Source organism: Numida meleagris, chromosome 2 (assembly GCF_002078875.1).
Source record: "Numida meleagris isolate 19003 breed g44 Domestic line chromosome 2, NumMel1.0, whole genome shotgun sequence".
NCBI classification, from domain to species: domain Eukaryota; kingdom Metazoa; phylum Chordata; class Aves; order Galliformes; family Numididae; genus Numida; species Numida meleagris.
Window position 1 is genome coordinate 125,050,005 of NC_034410.1, and position 18,719 is coordinate 125,068,723.

The following is an 18,719-nucleotide window of genomic DNA, read 5'->3' on the forward strand; positions in this document are numbered from 1 at the left end:
GACTCGATGAGTTCCAGAGGTCCCTTCCAACCCCCGTGATTCCGTGACTCTCTGTGAAATGTAGGGATCTGTTATCTGTCAGTGTCTCCTAGAGGAGTGTATTAATTGCAGCCTCTGTAACACTGAAGCCCACATCTCAAAAAAATAAAAGAGGAAAATAATGAGAAAAAAACCCAGACTCCTTAGAAAGGCAGTTCACAAGATAAATAGGAAATTGCTCTATTTGTTTTTCCTCAGTCTCCACTAGTAGTCACTGTTGGGGACGGAGCGTGAAGTTTATTGGGTGCCAAACAGGACTCCTTATGGCTCCTAAGATCCAAGAATGGGGAGATCTGTTTTGGGCATTATGGAACGTTTGAAGAATTATTTTCCCTTCTATTTTTTGGCTATATCAAAACGAACAGATTCCATAGAGGGGTGAGGAAGTAATGGCAGTGAAAACTCCCATGTTTTACAACAAATTCAGTTGAAATTAGGAAATTGCAGTGGCTTGTTGCTACCACAGGAAAGCCCCACTGCTTAACTATTTTTTTTTCCTCTAGAAAAGGGGGAAAAACTGTTACCTTGCCTTATTGCCCAACAACTAGCTGCAGTGTGAAATGGGGAAAGCAAAACCCCGCAGTGTTTCCTGCAAGTGAGACTTTCCTTAAGCAGACTCTCAGGCTGGTTTTCAAAGCACGGACATTGCACTGGCGCAGTGTCACAGCAGGCCCTGAGTCTTTCCTCTACACAATGTGAAATTGATGCCAACATGATGGAGTTTTGCTACTGCCTCTCTTTATGTATGAGTTCTGCGGCATTTCTGGTACAGTTTGTACTATCAGGCCAGGGTGCGTTTTTCCAAGCTGACTGGCAGCTATTCAAACTCAAACAAGTTAGCGACTGCCTTCTGTTTGCTACATGTTTACATAGAGATTGATAAAAAAGAACATGACAGTCCCTATCATTCACTTCAAGGAAATGGTGCTTGAAGCGATAGACAGCTGACCCTGGGTGGTGTGCAAAGAATGGAAACATGCTTTCCAACAAATCCCCAAACTCGGGTGATGTTTTCGCCTCCCGAGAACATTGCCTCCCCCGCCACAGGCGAGCACCCACGGGCCGAGCAGCACCCGACCACCCCTCAGCGCTTCCCGCCCGCCTGGCTCCGCCCAAGATGGCGGCGGCCCCGCCCCGCGCGGGCGGTGTCCCGGAGCCCGGCCCCGGCGGGTGCATGACCGCGGCCGAGCGGGGAGAGCGCGGTGGGGTTGGGGCGGCAGCCGGAGTGCGGAGTGCCGGGCGGGGCCGGGTGAGCAGCGCGGTGAGGGCAGCGCGGAACGGACCGCTTCCCGCTCGTGTTCGGCCGCCGGAGCGGGGCGGGGAAGCAGAGAGGGAAACTTTCCTGACGGAGCGCTTCCCCGCTGAGGCTCCGGCCGCTCCGCCGCGGCCATGTTGGGAGCCGGGGGCTGCGGGCGGGCGGGCGGGGAGCTGCCCCGCGGGAGGGGGTCGGCGCGGGGTCGGGAGCTGCCGCTCCTCGCCGGGAGGGCGCTGCCGGGGGGGACCGGCGTCTGCCGGGGAGGGGGGAAGGGGCGGCGGTGAGCGCTTGTTTGTCCCGTCCGAAAGGAGTTGGGCTTTAAAAGGGGGAAAGAGCCCCGCAGCTGCCCGCCTTGGGCGTTACGTAAGTGCGTGGAACCCCCGGTGGTGCTCCCGGATACCTGGCCCAGCGCCGTGCCCGCGGGTTCGAGGGGTGCGGCGTGAGTTGGCCCCGAATTAAGAAATAATAAAAAAGCAGCAGCAGGAAGGCGGGGGAATTGCGGAGGTGCGTTTGTCAGCGCCTTGGTTGGATGTGCGTCTCGGAGGGCAGCGCCGCTGCGATGTGTGCTGCCCGACGGCGGCTCGCGGAGACACGGGCACGCGCGCTCCCTCCCGCCTCCCTCGGGACGCTGCCCGCCGCTCGTCCTGGCTGGTTATGGACGGCAATCGTGTGCGTCGCGGCGGGGAGCTGGCCGCGGAGCTGCTGCTGAGCGGTGCGTTCCGGCTGTCCCCGGCGAAGCGGCCGCAGCCCGAGTTCTGACGTGGAGCGTCGGTGCCGCAGTTGTCGGTGAACGGGGCGGCCCGGGTTCACGCGGCTGGCTCAGCGCCTCCCAGCTCCGGAGCGGGCTGCGCCGGCACGGGCTGCGGCTGGGGGAAAGGCAGGGCGGGCCTGAAACCGAACGCCTGCAGCCGGGGCGGATTTCAGAACTGAGATTGCTGATTCCTCTTTCTCTCCCGGGGTAAGGAGAACTTCAGCGCTCGGCTTTCGGTTCTTAGAACGGTGCGTTTTGAATTGGTTGGGGCTCTCTGAAAGAAGGGAAGCGTTTAAAGGTTCGGTGTTGTCAGTGCGGAGACCCCACGGACTGCACCCACCAACGAGAGGGGAGGACGGGGCTCTTCAGCGCAGAAGGCGCTTTTTCCCCCTCTGAATTGTACCGTGTAAATAAGGTTGACTAATCCAGTGAGAAATCCCTGCGCAGCTCAATCCAGAATCATAGAAGGGCTTCAGTTGGAAGGGACCTTGAGGATCGTTGAATTCCGACCCCAGATATCACGTCTGTCGGCTCAAGTTATTAAAAATTCTTTCCCCGGTGTTTAAGGGCTATGCTTATGTTCAAAATGACATCCAGGCCGTGTCTCCAAAATGCAGCGAAAGTGAAGCATTGTAAGCATGAGTCCCAAATTTTTCTGCATGCAAATAGGCTTTGTGGCTTCTGGGGCAGTTGAGCCCTGTTCTGCAAAAAAAACCACACAGAGGAAGTCCCTGAAATGCTAAATGAAAACTGGCGTGTGGGAGCTCAGAGCTGGATCGGCTTCCTCTGTCTTATCATCCAGAAACAGCGCAGTGTCTTTTCAACACGACACTACTTTCCATTAAGTTCAGCAATTATTCATTTATAACTAAAGACCACTTGTCAGGTGATGTCAAATAAGAAAACTCAGATGTTAACTGTGGGCAAAGTTCTTACGTGTCAGTAGGCAAGGAAGTCATTGGCTTGCTTCTGATTTCTGCATTAAGAAATTCAAGCTTATTCTTACTGCCTGAGTGCTAAAGGTATGCTTGTGACTTATTCCAGGCTCTGTTAATATTCAGGCTTACCTTTCCATTGGCTTTATGTAGCTTTTTAATGGTGGATGGTGCTTGTATATGTGCGATGCAGCTAACAGGGATTCGTTCATTAATTTGATGGAAGTCTGCTAATCTGGGGATTGTTCTGAAAGCGAACAAAGAAGTGTAAAAGCAGACTTTTGAAGCAGAACCGCATATTTGGAACTTTGTGCAGCAAATATGGGGTTTGCTGTTGTAGGATGACTTTGTGTTCATGATTTAGTGGAGGACTTATTACAGTTGAGAGGGGAATTAAAGCTGCTCTGTAGGTAGGTGTGGTAGAACATGCTTACAAACTAACCATTATCTTGGCGTTGTCATAAACTATGTGCCCTGATGACAACTGTGTTAGCAAGTAGAGTCCTGCAAATTCCTACCCACATCAGTAGTGCCGCTGCAGTGAATGGGTCTGCGTGCATGAGGAATCATTGGACAGAGATTCTCCTGTTATAAAAGGAAATATCATTGTGTGCAAGTGTTTCTGAACAGAAGAGTATCTGTCATGATTTTTTCAGCCTGATATTTTAATCTTACGTAGTCAAAAATGCACTAATATGTTTTCTTTGGCTCTCCAATGTTACATAAATAGGTAGGAGTGCTGCTGCCATGGGTGTAATGATACTTTTTGCCTGCTTGTGTTGCAACAATGAATAGTTTAAGGTTTTGAAAGTTTTTTCAAGTGTTATTTTTTCTTTTTTTTCCCCTTGCATTTTGATATTTTTCGGTAATATAGTGTTTGGGCTATTGTGTATTTAACGTAGCTGCATTTAGGCATTTTGTATAAATGCAAAAAAAGGAAAAACAGTTGAGTCTTCAGGGTTTCAAACACAGTAATGCTTGCCCCTGGACCTGTTCCTGCACATGAGCTGATGCCGTGCAAGCAGTGAGCTGCAGTGTTGCAGTGCAGGGGGTCCTGGTGCTCAGTGGGGGCAATGGGCTGCCAGCCCCTCCTGTGCTGAGGGATAGTGGTGTGCTGGGTGCTCCAGCACTCCACGTGCTTACACAGAGCTCGAAAGTGCATCAGATGCATTTGACAAGCTGTCAAAGGCCAGTGAGTGCATTTCCCAAGAAGGCCATGTAGTTCAGCTGTTATAATTAAGGGATTCTTTCAGGAACTGACTCTATTTTTTTTTTCCTTTCTTTTTTCTTCTGACTGTCTCTTGATTGTGAAAGAGCAATGCAATGCGTGGCTTGTGTAATTTAAATATTGCTGGAGAAATGCATTTTAATTATTGCTAGAGGCAGAGGGGAGAGATACATGATTCCAGCACTTGGGTGCCATCAGGCGTCCTGAAGCAAGGTGTGATGGGACATGTGCTTGGCTCTGAGCACTGTGCTGTGTTTCAGCTGCCTCTGAGCCCCTTTCTTCTGCTGAAATATTCTGGCTGTTCTGCTTTCTCCACTATGATACTGAAAAAGAGCTGCATCTGACTGTGTTATGTACCAGCTACCAGGTCTCCTGAAAGTAATTCTTCATTACAACATAGTGTTTGGTCGGTGTCCCACAGTGGAGATTTCTAAACTTATCTAGGGGTCAAGAGCAGCAGGAAGTCAGGGTGGCTCTGCCTGCCCCCAGCAGGAGGCTGTGCTGGTGCTTGGCCTGGGCCCTGCTTCCCTTTGTGGAAATGCCCAGTATTACCAAGCTAGTTAAAGAAACCTCTTTATTTCCAGAATAAGGCATCTGAATTTTTAAAGGATGCGTGCACATGAAAATAATATTTTATATAATTAAAAAAAAAATAGTGATGGTGTTGTTATACTTCTGAACTTGTGAGTTGTGGGGCTGTGGGGAAAAACTTCTGCTCCACTTCAAAGCAGGTTAAAAGCAAGTCCTTTTGTTGCAGTCTCTTGTTAGCAGCTAATGGCTCATGCCTAGTTCTGCCTCTCAGTCATTCTTTCTATGGCGTGGTCATGCTGTAATCAGTTATGTGTAGGCCAGCCCTTACTGGACCACCGATAAGATTGAGTAACTTCTCTCATGATGGTGATGGAAGTAATCGGAATGCTGGCAGTTTGATGTACTCATTGGAGATGCTGCAGGGAGCACGCTGGCAGACACTGCTTATGTCAGTTGCTTATGTCAGAAGACTGAATCCTCTGTTCCGCTTCGGCTGAGAGACAGCCTGGCTGCCAGGAGCTGGTTTCTGCCTGAAGCATGTGGTAACGTTTTCCTTAAGTAAGCACTTCTATATAGTATATAGCATTGACACGTGATGTGTGGAAGTGTCTCCACGTGTGCCTCCAAACGCAGTAATTGATGCTTACCACTAAACCAATCTGATTTTGAAGAGAAGCTTGTGAAGTGGGTTTGGCGGTGCTTCATGCCGAACTGCTGTAACTGGGTGGTGGGTTATGTTTTGTGCTAGCGATTCTGTGCTTCTTCCCTTGCGCCTCCCCAGATCACTCACTAAAATTATTTATCTCACCGTTTGAAAGGTATGCTGTGAATTCCTGTCATTGTGCTGTGTTGGTACAACGCCAGCCGCAACACAGCTTGTGCTGGAGTTGTTGGTCAGGTGCTTTCTGTTGGCTTCTGTCACGGCCCTCATCCCATGCCCATCTGAGCACAGCAGCACGTTTGCACGGTATGCTACATGCTGGCCATGTAAAGGTAAAACACTGCTGGCTGTCTACGCTGTTGCTTCAAGGAGCTTGAGCTTCTGGGGCTCCAAATCTGTGTAAATGTCTTCGTTTTGAAATGATATCCTGGTGTGTTCCAGAGCACCAGGGATCCTGAGCAAGAAAAAATGGGGAGGGATGGGGCCTGGGGAGCTGCTCCTGTTCCTGATCTCAGGTCAGCACCTGTCCTGCCAGGAGACAAAAGCACCATCAGCTACTAAAGTTTGCTACAAATAGCAGCCTGGCAGTGGCAACAAGCAGCTGATTTCATTATGATGCTGGATCTCTGGATCTCTTACAGGAATGACGCTCCTAGGCTTCTACACCTTCTCCCAGCATGATGATATGTAGCTCTTTGAGCCCAGTGTACCTGTGCTGCTGGGGCAGGCCCTGTGCCCTGCTCCTGCATGTATCCTGCGCAGCCCCTGCCTGCCTGGGCCTTGCTGCTTTCCCCAGTGAGGCTTTGTGACCTCTCACTAGGAACTTTGCTTGGTTTCGCAGAGCAGCAGTGCTGAAGATCTAATTTTTTTGAGATCAAAATATGCTTATAAACAGTCCTGGGAGTTGTGTTGGGCAAGCTGTTGTGACTTAGAGGGAGAAAGCAGTAGGAACAGCTTTGGGAGTCAGCACTCCTGCGTTTCTGCATTTTTTTATTTTTTTTTAATGAGTTGAAGCCTGCTTCCCTTTGCCTCATCATTTTCCTCAGGTCTCCCCTATGATTAGTTTGCATTATGACTCATTTGGCACGTCTGTCAGTTTACAAGGAGGTTAAATCAGTGTTTCTTTCCTGCTGAAGTTGATGGTATTAAACACCAAGCCGTAAGGGAAGGCGGTGTGCGGAACCCACACAAGCCATTCTGTGAAAATGGGTGCTGGCAGAGCAACTGGAGCCGCAAAAAAGCATCTCTGCTCTCACTGTGCTTGTCTGCACGCTGCTGGGCAAAGCAGGTGGGGAGAGTGTCCTGCTAAAAATAGCTTCCTGTATCCTAACCCGCTTGGGAGTGGGCTGGGGAATGTAAGGTCACATAGTTTGAAAGATCCTCCTAGAAACAGTCTCCATAGTCGAAATGTAATAGGCCTTTCTAGGCGTTTTTAGCTGGCTTGGGTAATTTCTCTGGGAGATGTTAAGGGTAATGGGCTTGTCCTGCAGGTTTGACAATAAAGCTTTTGTTTTTCTTCATTTAAAAACATTTACATTCAGTGAGCTATTCTTACCCAGCCGGTGAATGAAAAGGAAATGACAGTCCTTCCTTCTAAGTTAGTGTATTCTAAAATTCCCTATCGTGTACTGAAAGAATTCTTGAGCTGCAAGATGTTAGGTCGTTAAAATAGGAGTTACCATGGCCTGCGCCCTGAAGAAGTGGGACTTGGGACAGCTATCTGCAGGAGGAGCGTTTGACTCTGTCCTGCTACCTGCACCTCTCTGAAGGTCAGAAGAGATTCTGGGTAATGATTGTGCTGGAGAACTGCAGGGGGTCTCATTGCCTCATTTCTGCTGTTGTCTCCACCTGGAATCTGTCGCTTCATATTTCACTGTAGTGTCATGATGTCTCCTTTTGTCATTCCTCTTATTAACATCTTTTGGGTATCAGTGGTTGTCCTCTGCATCCTTACCAGCTGGTTACCTTACTGATAGCGAGGCACTTTGTGAAGCGCTTTAAGGAATACTTTGCAAACAGAGCAACTGGAGAACTGCTTGTTAGGAGGCTGCACTGCTTTATAAGTGGAGTTGTCCTGTCTCATCTTTCATCCAGGCCTCGTTGTCCCTTCACGGCTCCTGACAGGCAGCGCTGGTTTGTGCGTGAGTGTTTGAGTTGTGGTTGCAGCTCTCAGAGCTGAGCCTACAGTACGCCTCACTTTGCCAACAGAGATGGCACAGTGAAGCATTCGGGACAAGTGATGGCATCGTCCCTTTTTGTATGTGTTGACAGAGGCTGTGTAGGAGGTGGAACTGGTGAGGCCAACGTGAGATTGAAGATTTATGCTGATTTATCTCTTGACCTGCTTCAGAAATGTGGACTATCTGCTGCGCTTGTGTTCAGTTCAGCAGTTTTCCCCAACAGAATATTTTCAAAGCATTAGAGATCGCACATGAAAAATTCACGCTGTTTTGCTTGGCAGTAATGCAGAAGGTCAAGTGTTGCACTTAAGAATGCTACATGTAATGTTAATAGAGATGAAGGTACTGTTGCAGTACTGACATGGCTTCATAGCTGAGTCTGTCCACAAAAAGGCAGAGAATTACTGTGTCAGACAGAGCCTTAAATCACAGGGTTGTATGAGGGTTTTGGGTAACTTAATCCTTTGTGTTCATGTTTATTCCTCAGTAAGTAAAATTAGCACGTCCTCCCTGCATAGACAGCGCAGGAGGAAAGCTGAAGGCGTGTGAGCTGCAAATAAGGAGTATAATCATTACTTGAAACTTATTACTAAAAAGCATACATAACAGGAATGTACGCTAAGTGTCTGTGCCTGATGGGCCATCCTCGGGGAGGGGTGAGCTCTTCCTCTGATCCCAGAGAGGAGTTTCCTTACAAGTCGGTCACTTAATGCCGATTAGTTATCTGCTTTGCAGATGGTCCTTGTCTGCCTTAGGTTCACAGTTTACTTGCTTTGGGTTTGCACAGGCTTTACGGAACTTCTGTACCTTTCATGTGCGTTCAGCTTGTGTAATTAATTGTGATAAAGCAGGATGGAGTTCTGCTTGAAATCGGTGCTGTCCAAAGCCTTTGAGTTGTGGGGTCAGACTTGACGAAACCTTCAACTGTTTTACTCTCGTTTGTATTGAGAAGCCTTAGAAAGCAAAAACGTTCATTATAAAACACGTTCTCCATAGGCAAGAAGGAATGTGGGTTAGTTCTGAACATTCAGGCTGGAACGTATATGCTGATGCTGCCTGTATGCAGGGGCGAGAAGGAGGGCTGTGTATGACACCTGGACAATCCAGTGGCACATTATTACGTGCTTCCACTTAGGTCCACTGTTTCTGCCTCTTTTCTTCCTTCTGTTCCTTTTGCATTCTTCTGTTTCTTTTTTTTTTTTTCCCCTGTAAAGCTGTCACCTGAATTGCAAATGCGTGTAGTAATGAATGAGCTGCCTGCTTCCTGATACCGTGACCCTGAAAAATCCAGACTGCCTGGTCTATGTAAATGTAATGTGTTAAACGTAATTGTTAGCAACTTAATTGCTCATTGTGATGAAGATGATGGATGAACAGGCAATTAAGGCAAGGCCGGTAGCATTTTCCTCCCTTCAAGGAATGCTGAAACACAATAATGTTAAAAATCAGGTGCTTATTAATTAATGCTCGTTGGCAGGGGCTGTGTACCGAATGAGGCTGGTTCTTGCCCAGGTCAGAAAGTAATGGAGCTGTGCTGGTGCTGTTGCTTTGCTGAAGAAGCCAGAGAGCTGGGATTGCGTCCTTCTCGTGCACGCCTTCTGCGCCTGTCTGGCAGGGAGCCCTGCTCGTGGAAGCGCTGCGCACTGAGCGGGGTAAGGAAACGAGTCTGTGCTGAGCTGCCTGCAGCTCGCGTCACTGGGGCTTGGAATAAACATCCTTCTCTTTTAAAGAAGATCTCTAGAAGTATTCTGTTTGGAAAGACTAGGTTAATCATCGGGGTGCTGCGGCAAAAAGAAACACTTGTGTGCCAAGTGACTAGTTCAGTATACAGGCGCTTCAAGGATGTTATCTGTCCGCGGTGGCTGGGAGTGCTGTGTATTTGCTGAAGTTTCCAACTTCCTGAGCGTTGTGTTTTGTTTTGGACAAGTGAAATTTCTTGTGAGTAGAAGTAAAAATACCTTGATGTCAGACAGTTCTGCATGGAGTAGTGAAGCGGGGACTTGGTGAAATAATGTATCGCCTTTAAATTGTCTATTATGGTGCAGGGAGGAAAGCCTTTGCCCAGCATCCCCATCTTGAAATGGGCTTCCTGACAGTGTGTGTCAGAAGGAGGGCAAACAGAGTATTGCAGCATCCTGCAAATTGAGATTTCTTTGTTTGGGAAGGCTGGCAGGCTTGCTTGTGGCGCAGCTGTACGTAGCTAATCTTTCTCAGATGATGATCTGTTTATTTCTGTGCAGTTGAAACTAGCAGCTAGCGCCACATTGCAGCCTGTGTGCAGAAAAGAGATCTGATGGGATGGGCTGCTGATCCTCTCAGGCAAACTGAGCCCTTCTTGCAGAGGGGCGTGGGGACTTCTGGGAGCGCGTATGCCAAAAGTGGGAAGTGAGACAAACGTGACAGAAGTCTAAACAAGTATGTTTGAGGGTTTTGACTTCATGGCATCCAGAAACTGAGACTATGTGTTAAACAGTTCTGCTCTTCCCTTCAGTGGATTTGTCTAGCTGGCCATTTTGAAGCCTGTGGTACTTTCTTATTCCCTGTTTGCTGTGGGGAAGATGTGGGGCATGCTTCCAGCAATTCTCCATCACTTGGGAATTCCTTTGTTTGACCAGACCTTGAAATTCTGCATCTTGAGAACAATCATCCAGTATCTGCTTCTCATAGTGGCCAACAGCGGAAACCTCAGAAGAAAGTGTATGAAGTGTTGCCACCCAGCTCCAGTGGATGTTCTGTTATCTTCTGCAGTATATCTGAATGTGCTCTTAGAGAAGACGCTGTAATTTTAAGAGTGCTAAGGGATGATTTTTGCGTAGGTGTGAGCAGTGACTTCTTGGGGTCAGGAGTTCCACTGTCTTTTACTTACCAGGAAAGTGAAAAGTCCGCGCCGTCTTCTGGTTTCACATCTCCTTGGTCTGTGTGCATGTGGGAAGAAGAGGGGTACCCACTGTAATGTCAGCTCTTGTGACTTAGAGATAGCTTCTCTTTTTCTAGTCCTAGTCTAATATTTTCCAGCTGTGATTATTTCTAATCATTATTCTCTTTCTTCAGGCATTTTGTCCACTTTGGAACTGACGTCCTTTCTCAAAAAATGCTAGTGAAAGTGAACGAGCATCACGTGGGATTTCAGAAGGATTTAAAACCTTCGATTTGAAGACATAACACTGTGAGAAAAATGTCAGAGTGCTTCTTTTAAAAATTCTGTTAGTGTGAAAAAACACACCTTGTGCCTTGGAAGAAGGTGGCGGGATCCACCTGTAGCCTATGGCTTTTACAACCTTAGCTGAGGCTGCTGGGCGAGGATTTGTTGAGTATTATAGACAAAAGCTTCAATGCAGAGGAGATGCTATTTCTTTTTTTATCTTTTTGGCTGTCCTAGTGGTCCTTAACTTGCCCAAAATTCTTGCATGGAGTCTAGTGAGCGGTTGCTTTAACAGCCAGCTGGAAGTACAGCCTTGCCCAAGTTCTGGAGTCACGTGCCTTGGTTTTAAGCCACGATGATGATTAAACGCTCCGTGTTAGAGCTGTTTTCTCTTAGGTCGCCTTAGAGAACATTTAATTAAAACCTTTAGCCTCTTCTCCCCGCGTTTTCTCCTCCCAGGGACTTGTATTTTGAAAGCTCCCGCGGTGACCTTGGGCGGAGCTCGCTCTTGGCTGGCAGCGGGAGCAGGAGCGCAGCTTGCGGGTCGCTGTCACCTCGCACCGAGAGCTCACCGCGGTGATGCGGATGGTTGCGGGTAGTTTTTTGTTTTATTTTATTTTTCTTATCCCCCGTGAACTAGCAGAATCGCTCCGCTGCTTGTGATTTGCAGATCAGTGATTCAGAGCGTAGGCTTAGGGGCAGCACGTGTTGGTAGGGGTTAGCAGAGACGCCCATTGCTCTGCTCAGCATCCCTCTGCTCTGCTGCTCGTTTCCTTCCCCTCCTTGCAGGAGATGCGGGGGTGCTGGGTGACCACGTGAGTGACCGCTTTCTGTGGCAGCCCAAGACTGCCCTTGGTTCAGATTTGGCTCTGAGTCACTTACGAGTGCTGCATGGTACCTGTGTGTTGCAAGATAGCAGTGGTCGCTGTTAGCCCTTGCTGCTAACCTTGCTCTTTGAATTTGGTTTTTTGAGCCTAGGATGACAGCAAACAAACTGGCAAACCTTGTGTAACCTCATCTGCATTCCCTCCTTAGTGCTTTCCCCTTGGTAGAGGGAGGGCTGGGAGCTGGGGCCACCAGCGGCATTTCTTCCCAGTAGTGGTGTAGTAGAGGTGAAGCTGCTTGCTCCCCTAAAATCTCATTTAAGGTTCTTTCCCAGTGCAGGTGGTGGTAGGTGGCAAGGATGTAGAGATCTTAAAAGTGATAACAACGGGAGTAGATGTTAATGCCCAAAAAAGCAGGTAAAGATAGATTGTGCATGCATGCCCGTGTGTGCTTGTGTTTGTACTGGGTCTTGGAGTGCTTCAAAGAACTGAGGTGTCTGTTGGAAGATGTATTTGGGGTATGCCTGAGTAATAATGTCATTAAAAAAAGAAACACAATAGAATGAGTCATGTTGATGGAACTTGAATCTGTTGCTATTCTCTGGGTGGAGGAAGGAAAATCTCCTGGTGTTTACTGTAATACTCGTGTTTGCTCGTGGGTTTAAGCCAGACTGCTTTCTGTGCCCGGCCCTGGCGGAGCGTCTCCTTGCCATAAATGAGCATCTCCACAGGAGGAGGGTGGGGCTCCATCTTCTTTTAAGCTTGGTGCTGTGGGATGTAGGGATTTAGTAGTGCTCTTCTTGGGCATCTCTCTTTAAGAGAGTGATGGGCAAAGTTTCGGGGACCTTGACAAGAAGAGGAACGGGAAAAACCAGTTGGGAACGGCTAGCTGGGGAAGGAGATTGATTGCAGTGAGGGTTGCCTTGGTTTGTTTTATTTCCTTCCGCTTGGACTCCCTGTCTTCTCTTCAGAGATAAGTGACAAGCATTCCAGCACTCAGAAAACTTAGTGAAGATAGTGATGGTTATTCTGGTTGAAGGCCAGAAAGAAATGTATCATCTGCAGCAAAGCTGACTTAAGCGTACTGCTAGGGAAATATTTTTATCTGATCAAATAGGAAGGTACTAGGCGAGGCAGGAGAGGAGGTCAGGCTTTTTTTTCTTTCCCTTTCTTCTTTCATTCATTTTTTAGGTTTAACTGATACCTGGTGGAAATGGTCTGGGTGTACTTACCCGTGTGCTTCGATGCAGCACAATTGCATTTCTTGAACCCCCTTTTTTTTTTTTTTTTATCAGCCTGTTTTTGATTTATTCTGACTGACTTCAGGTCAAAATAACTTCATTTTGGGAAGCTTTGTACTTTCACTATCGGGCCGTGAACCTGATTATTGCTATATTGAAATAGCATAACTAAAGTCATGAGGCGTGTAATGAAGATTTGAAGGAAATGCTAGGCAATACCTCCATTAAATGATATTTCTGTCTTCAGTGTGAGATGTAGGTACAGGATCATATAGTGTACATAGTTTTAAGGTGGTTGGCTTAGTTACATTTAAGTCTGTGAAACAGTTTTAGTGGGTTCATTGAAAATGTTTGTCAAAGAGCTAGTGCAACTCCCAAAGCAGTTACTGAGAAGTTACTTTTTAATCACATTTAACTGCCAGTTTGTGTAATCTGAGTAAGGGCAGCGTACTGATTTAGGTGAGGCCTGATGAGTGATCTGTCTGCAAATAAATTTCTGTACAGAAGAGGAGTTCTGTCACTATTCTATAGTTGGGTTTGTAGGAAGAAGATTGACGTGCTCAGTGTTTATGCTGGTTTAAGCAGCATCAAGGCCTTGTTCCAGCCCTGTTTCATTTCATTTAAAGGCTGATCTCATACAGGAGGCAGGCAGTGTAAATCTGAAAGAACAGATAAGTGACTATAGAGGACCCCACAATCTGGGGTTGTGTTGGGAAACACAGGTTACAGATACTGGGGTGTTTCCTACTGCTCTTCCCTTCAAGCCTGTGTAAAGACGTGGATCCTGCTAAAGGGTGCTGTGAGCATCACCCCTGCAGAAGCTGAAAGCACATGGCAGGAGAGCGGTCTTCTGTCCATCCGGGGAAAGGAATGGAGCTGGTGCTTGCCCCTGCCAGCTCTCCTGCAGCTCCATGGAGCGTGTGGCTGGTTTCGTGGCCATACTCAAAAGGATTGTGGTAGGGGTATGTCTGAAACTGCCTGGCAGTTGCCTTTTTTTGACCTCTACATGGGAAGCTCTTGAATAGAAGGCAGGTTAAAGAGCTGCTTGCAGAGGTGTGAATTGCTGCAGCAACTTATTTTGGGTGCTTTAGTGTTGTGCCCTTACACGAGAAGATCTTATTCGCTGCTAGGGGAAGAAGAAGGGGATGGTTTAATCCGTAACTGGAACATATTATTCTGTAGCTTATTTTATCAGCACTTCCTGACACACAAAGCCTTCCTGCCTAAACTTTCAGCCAGTGCAAGTCGCTCACTGTTTCTCAGGAGCAGCTGGGAACTGCGTGACCTGTCCTCTGTGGAGGTCTGTCTGCGTGCGTGGTGTAATTGGGATGGATGTAGGAGAGTTTGAGTCAAGATATATGTAATAACATGACTGGAGGGGAAGCCTCCTAGTCTGTTGCCTGAAGCTCTCAGGAACAGCACTGTAGGTGCTGTCTGCACGATAAAGATAGCAGCTGTCAGCTGAATGGAACATTTTTGCTTCTAAAAAGGACTAATCAGTTGCTAAAAATTCTTGGGAATTAATAGTAATTGAAATCTAGCCCAAGTTGGCACTTCTGAGGCAGCAGGTTCTGCTAGATATTTTGAGCAGTGCAGGGTCGGTGCCTTCCTTGTGGAAGACTGCTGTTGAATCAGTTCCGTTCTAACTACAGACTTGTTTTTTTCCTATTTTTAGGATACTTGTGAAAGATGGTGGATCGCTTGGCAAACAGCGAGGCAAATACTAGAAGAATAAGTATAGTGGAAAACTGCTTTGGAGCAGCCGGTCAGCCTTTGACTATCCCTGGTCGCGTTCTCATCGGAGAGGGAGTATTAACGAAGCTCTGTAGGAAGAAGCCCAAAGCGAGGCAGTTTTTCCTGTTCAATGACATTCTTGTTTACGGTAATATTGTCATCCAGAAGAAGAAATACAATAAACAGCACATCATCCCATTGGAGAACGTCACCATTGATTCCATCCAGGATGAGGGAGACTTGCGGAATGGGTGGCTCATCAAGACACCCACTAAGTCTTTTGCAGTTTATGCTGCCACAGCTACGGAGAAGTCTGAATGGATGAACCACATAAACAAGTGCGTTTCTGATTTGCTTTCCAAGAGTGGGAAGACTCCTAGTAATGAGCATGCAGCTGTCTGGGTGCCAGACTCGGAAGCCACTGTCTGCATGCGGTGTCAGAAAGCAAAATTTACCCCCGTCAACCGTCGTCACCACTGCCGCAAGTGCGGCTTTGTCGTCTGCGGGCCTTGCTCTGAGAAGAGGTTCCTTCTCCCCAGCCAGTCTTCCAAGCCCGTGCGGATTTGCGACTTCTGCTATGATCTTCTTTCTACTGGGGAGATGACTGCTTGTCAGTCCACGAGATCAGACTCCTACAGCCAGTCGCCTAAGTCTTCTTTAAATGATGCATCTGATGATGATGATGATGAAGACAGTAGTGATTAAAGACCAAACATTTGTGTTTCAGACCGTACGGAGCTGCTTTTGGGGAAGCCTGTAGTGAGGTTCCCTGGAAAAATCCTGTTCTAGCCATAAAACATGCCTGAATATCTTCAATTGCGATGTGCCTCGATCTATGAGTTCTCTAGACTATAGATTTTTCACTCCTCTGCAGGGATAGACTGTCGCAAATGTTATCAGATTGTTTTCCAATTTCTTATACTTGAGTTATGTCTAGGTTAGACTTTTGTGGAATATTGGAAAATAGAAAGTACTTAATTTAACAACCCACGCTTCCTAATGTTACATATCGGTATGTTATGTGGGTTTTTTTTTTTTTGGTATGGAGAGGGAAACTGTAAGCATGTGTAGAACAGCGACGTTTTGGTTAATCCCATAGACCATCTGTTTTTTCTAAACATGGTATATGATGAGTTGAAATGTGACATGACTACAAACCTCAGTGTCACAGAACTTGGGAACTGTCTTGTTTTGCTCTTATTTATGACCTCCTATACCAAGCAGTGCCTTGTAACACTTGTGCTGATTCAGGAAGAAACAATCCCATTCCGTGTTGTCTGTATTCACCTGATGCTGATGTCTGAGAGATTGTTGGTGCTATAGAAAATAACTGCTGTGTTCAAAGCGGAGCTCTCAGCAGGTCACAGCTGCACAGGTGTGGGCTGAGGGGGCCTGGACTCCACGTCCTCACCACTCAGGCAGCCCCAAGGCTGCCGAGCCCCGTGGGCTTGGCCGGGGCTCTCTCTGCAGGAGCTGCGTTGTGGGTTTGGACCTGGAGGTGAGGGTGACTTTTCACAGGGATATCCGCACACTTTCTTCTCAGAGCAGTTTAGAAGTCTGTAATGTGGCAAATGCATACTGAGATTTTAGTGGGGCGATAAAGGGTTTTGCTGTGATAGCTTATATTTTTGGACATATTTCACAAATGCGACACTAACTTGTTTCTTAAAACGTGGGTGAGAGTTTTTTTTCACTTCTTTCTTCCCAAATCTTACTGGCTTTGTATAAGAATGACCTCAAATCTTGAACAAGCAGCCTGCAAATCTGCGTATGGAATTGGCTTTCCTTTGTACACAGCTGACCTCAGGATACATGTGAGATGCAAGTTGTTTCATTCTAAACGTGTACCCAGGACCAAGAAAGACATATTTAAGAACTATAATAAAATAGTGCAGAAAACGTCTCTACCATAGCATTCAGTTTTATTCTTCATAAGTTCTTAATACAGAAATGTCATGTTCCTATGTATATGTAAAGGTTAGACTTGTAAAAACGTGTTAACCCCTCCCCCCCAAATGCTATGTTTTTATATTTTTATAAAGGTAATGTCGATTTTGAAGGGGAAAAATATCTTTGAAATAGTTGTATGAATATAATAGCAACTGACTTTATACAAAAAAAAAGGTTAAACTTTTGTGTATCTTTAAGTGGCAGTTTCTGCACTGTTTGCCTTGGCTGGCAATAATTGGGTTAAATATTTATTGAATAAACAATCGATGCTGCATATTGCACTAGTCTCTCCCATTCTTGTACGCTGTATGTCAGTCATTTAAAATAATAATAAAAAAAAAATTAGCAAAGCTCTTCAAAGCCATTTCGCTCAGTGAGATTCCTGGTAGCTAACGATGCGCTGAGCATCTTCAGGGAGGCACTCTGCCTTAATTGTCTGCAGTACATTGCTTCGGGTGAAAGTAAGGGGAATGTTTTTAGCTTGGGCAGTTTCTGAAAATAACTTTTTAAAAGCACTGAAGAGTGTTTGGTCTGCTTTGCAATAAGCACAAGGAGGGAAAAACACTTTCTGATAGATACTGGGGACCAGGAAGGTTGCATAAGATTACCAGATAAGCAATATACAGCTGTACATATTTAAAGACTGAAATAATTACAGATGCTCATTCCATGAAAGACAGGGAGTGGGCAAATGGGCTGTTCTGAGAATCCGCTCTCTGTTCATAGTGCTTACTTTTTGTATCTCTCTTACTCAGAACATTTAGGTTTCAGGAAAAGAGACTTGTTAGCTGCAGTTTCTGTACAGATTCAGAATGCAAACTTCCCTTGTACATATGTTCTAATGACTAACAGAAATGTTCTTCCTGATGCGATTGTTTTCCTTTCCTACACTGTCAGATATTACCTTGTCTTGTTGAAGGTTCAATCCTACTGTGCATTTTTTTGGTGTGTTTCTAAATGTTGTGCTTACTTTCCAGCACTTTGCGGGGGGAAAGGAGTTGGATCGCATCCTATGTTCTGCAGAATGTTCTTGTATCTACTTCAAGTACCTTTTCTCTGTGAATGAAACTTGCACTGATCCCTGAAGCTGTAACCAAACCGATGTTTGGGAGGGGGGGAATTTTTCATTTGAAATTGATGTATGTGGTTCAAACTTTTTGAGAAAGTATTAAAAAAGCAGTGTTCTATGGTAATAGTCATGTCCCTCAGTGGTATTTAACACTTCGCAAAACGGACTTACCATCAACTTCTCTTGTTCCTTACGAACTCCAGAAAGGGCTTGTTTTGTTCTTTGTAATCTTGTTCTGTCAGAGTATTTTATTTACAAATATATGGTGTAGCTTCAAGCCTACGTGTTCACTTTTCTTTAACTGTGGGCCTTGGAGGGTGGCAGGAAAAAACCACCACCCCAAACAAACAGCTATTTTGCTTGTTTTTAAGACCGATTAATAAAATTGAGGATAAATATGCATGCAGGGGGAGATTAACAGTTACCCTTGGAATAAATGCCGTTACAGATTTAGAAGCAACTTCTGCAGTTGCCTGCAGCATCTCTTTGGCAAGGCTCTGCGTACAGCGTCTGCTCTGTAGAAGCAGCCATACTGAAGGAAGAAATACCACTTTGCTTTAGTGGAGTTCAGATTTTGCACGCTCTGCACTTTGCCCAGGAGCCTGTCATTTGTACTTCCTTTGCTGGAGATGCTAAAAGACGGAGAAGGCTTCTGAAGGTTTTAATTGAAGCCCATGACTTCAGCCTGTGCACTCAATCGGTGTTGTTATCTCGAGATAAGTGAGACTGTTTTGCATCTGATGCATGTGAACTTCCTGCGTCTAGTGAGTAACCTGCAAGGACTGAGCACTGCTGCTCTGCTGAAAAGAAAGTTTTAAAAACAAAACAAAGCAGGTGAGTGGATTTAGTGAAAGCTGCGAGGGGCTTTTGGTGTCCTTCCTCTAACAGGCAGATTATGAAAATGACGTGCAGAAACATTCTGCTTATCGTGGGGCTTTCCCCTGGGGATAGGCTTGAGTTAATCTCCCAGTGCAAATGAAATAGGGGTTAGTGTTGTTACCGGTTAACGTTTAAATGGAAGCAGATTAGGGATTGTGTTACCGTCATTTTGTGTCTTCCTCTAATTGCTGTGAGCTGATAGAAGACCGCCTGGTTCTGTTATCAGGTTGAGTTGCAGAAAAGCAGGGATCTTCCACTGCCTGAGCACTGATTTATTATTTTTCTTTAGCAGCAGCAAAT

At 46.4% G+C, this 18,719-nt stretch overlaps 1 protein-coding gene across 11 annotated transcripts; it reads left to right on the forward strand.

The window, feature by feature from the left end:
- On the forward strand, positions 1,133–17,664 carry PLEKHF2 (pleckstrin homology and FYVE domain containing 2). Of its 11 annotated transcripts, none has more exons than XM_021386833.1 (3): positions 1,187–1,288; positions 10,632–10,746; positions 14,463–17,664. In XM_021386833.1, the coding sequence occupies exon 3, from the start codon at positions 14,477–14,479 to the stop codon at positions 15,224–15,226; it is 750 nt and encodes a 249-aa protein (XP_021242508.1). In that variant the 5' UTR covers positions 1,187–1,288; positions 10,632–10,746; positions 14,463–14,476; the 3' UTR covers positions 15,227–17,664. The 11 variants fall into 11 exon arrangements, with proteins under 11 accessions (XP_021242500.1, XP_021242502.1, XP_021242508.1 ...); XM_021386831.1 differs by lacking the exon at positions 10,632–10,746 and adding an exon at positions 9,058–9,232 and having other exon boundaries at positions 1,196–1,288; XM_021386830.1 differs by lacking the exons at positions 1,187–1,288; positions 10,632–10,746 and adding exons at positions 1,575–2,252; positions 9,058–9,232.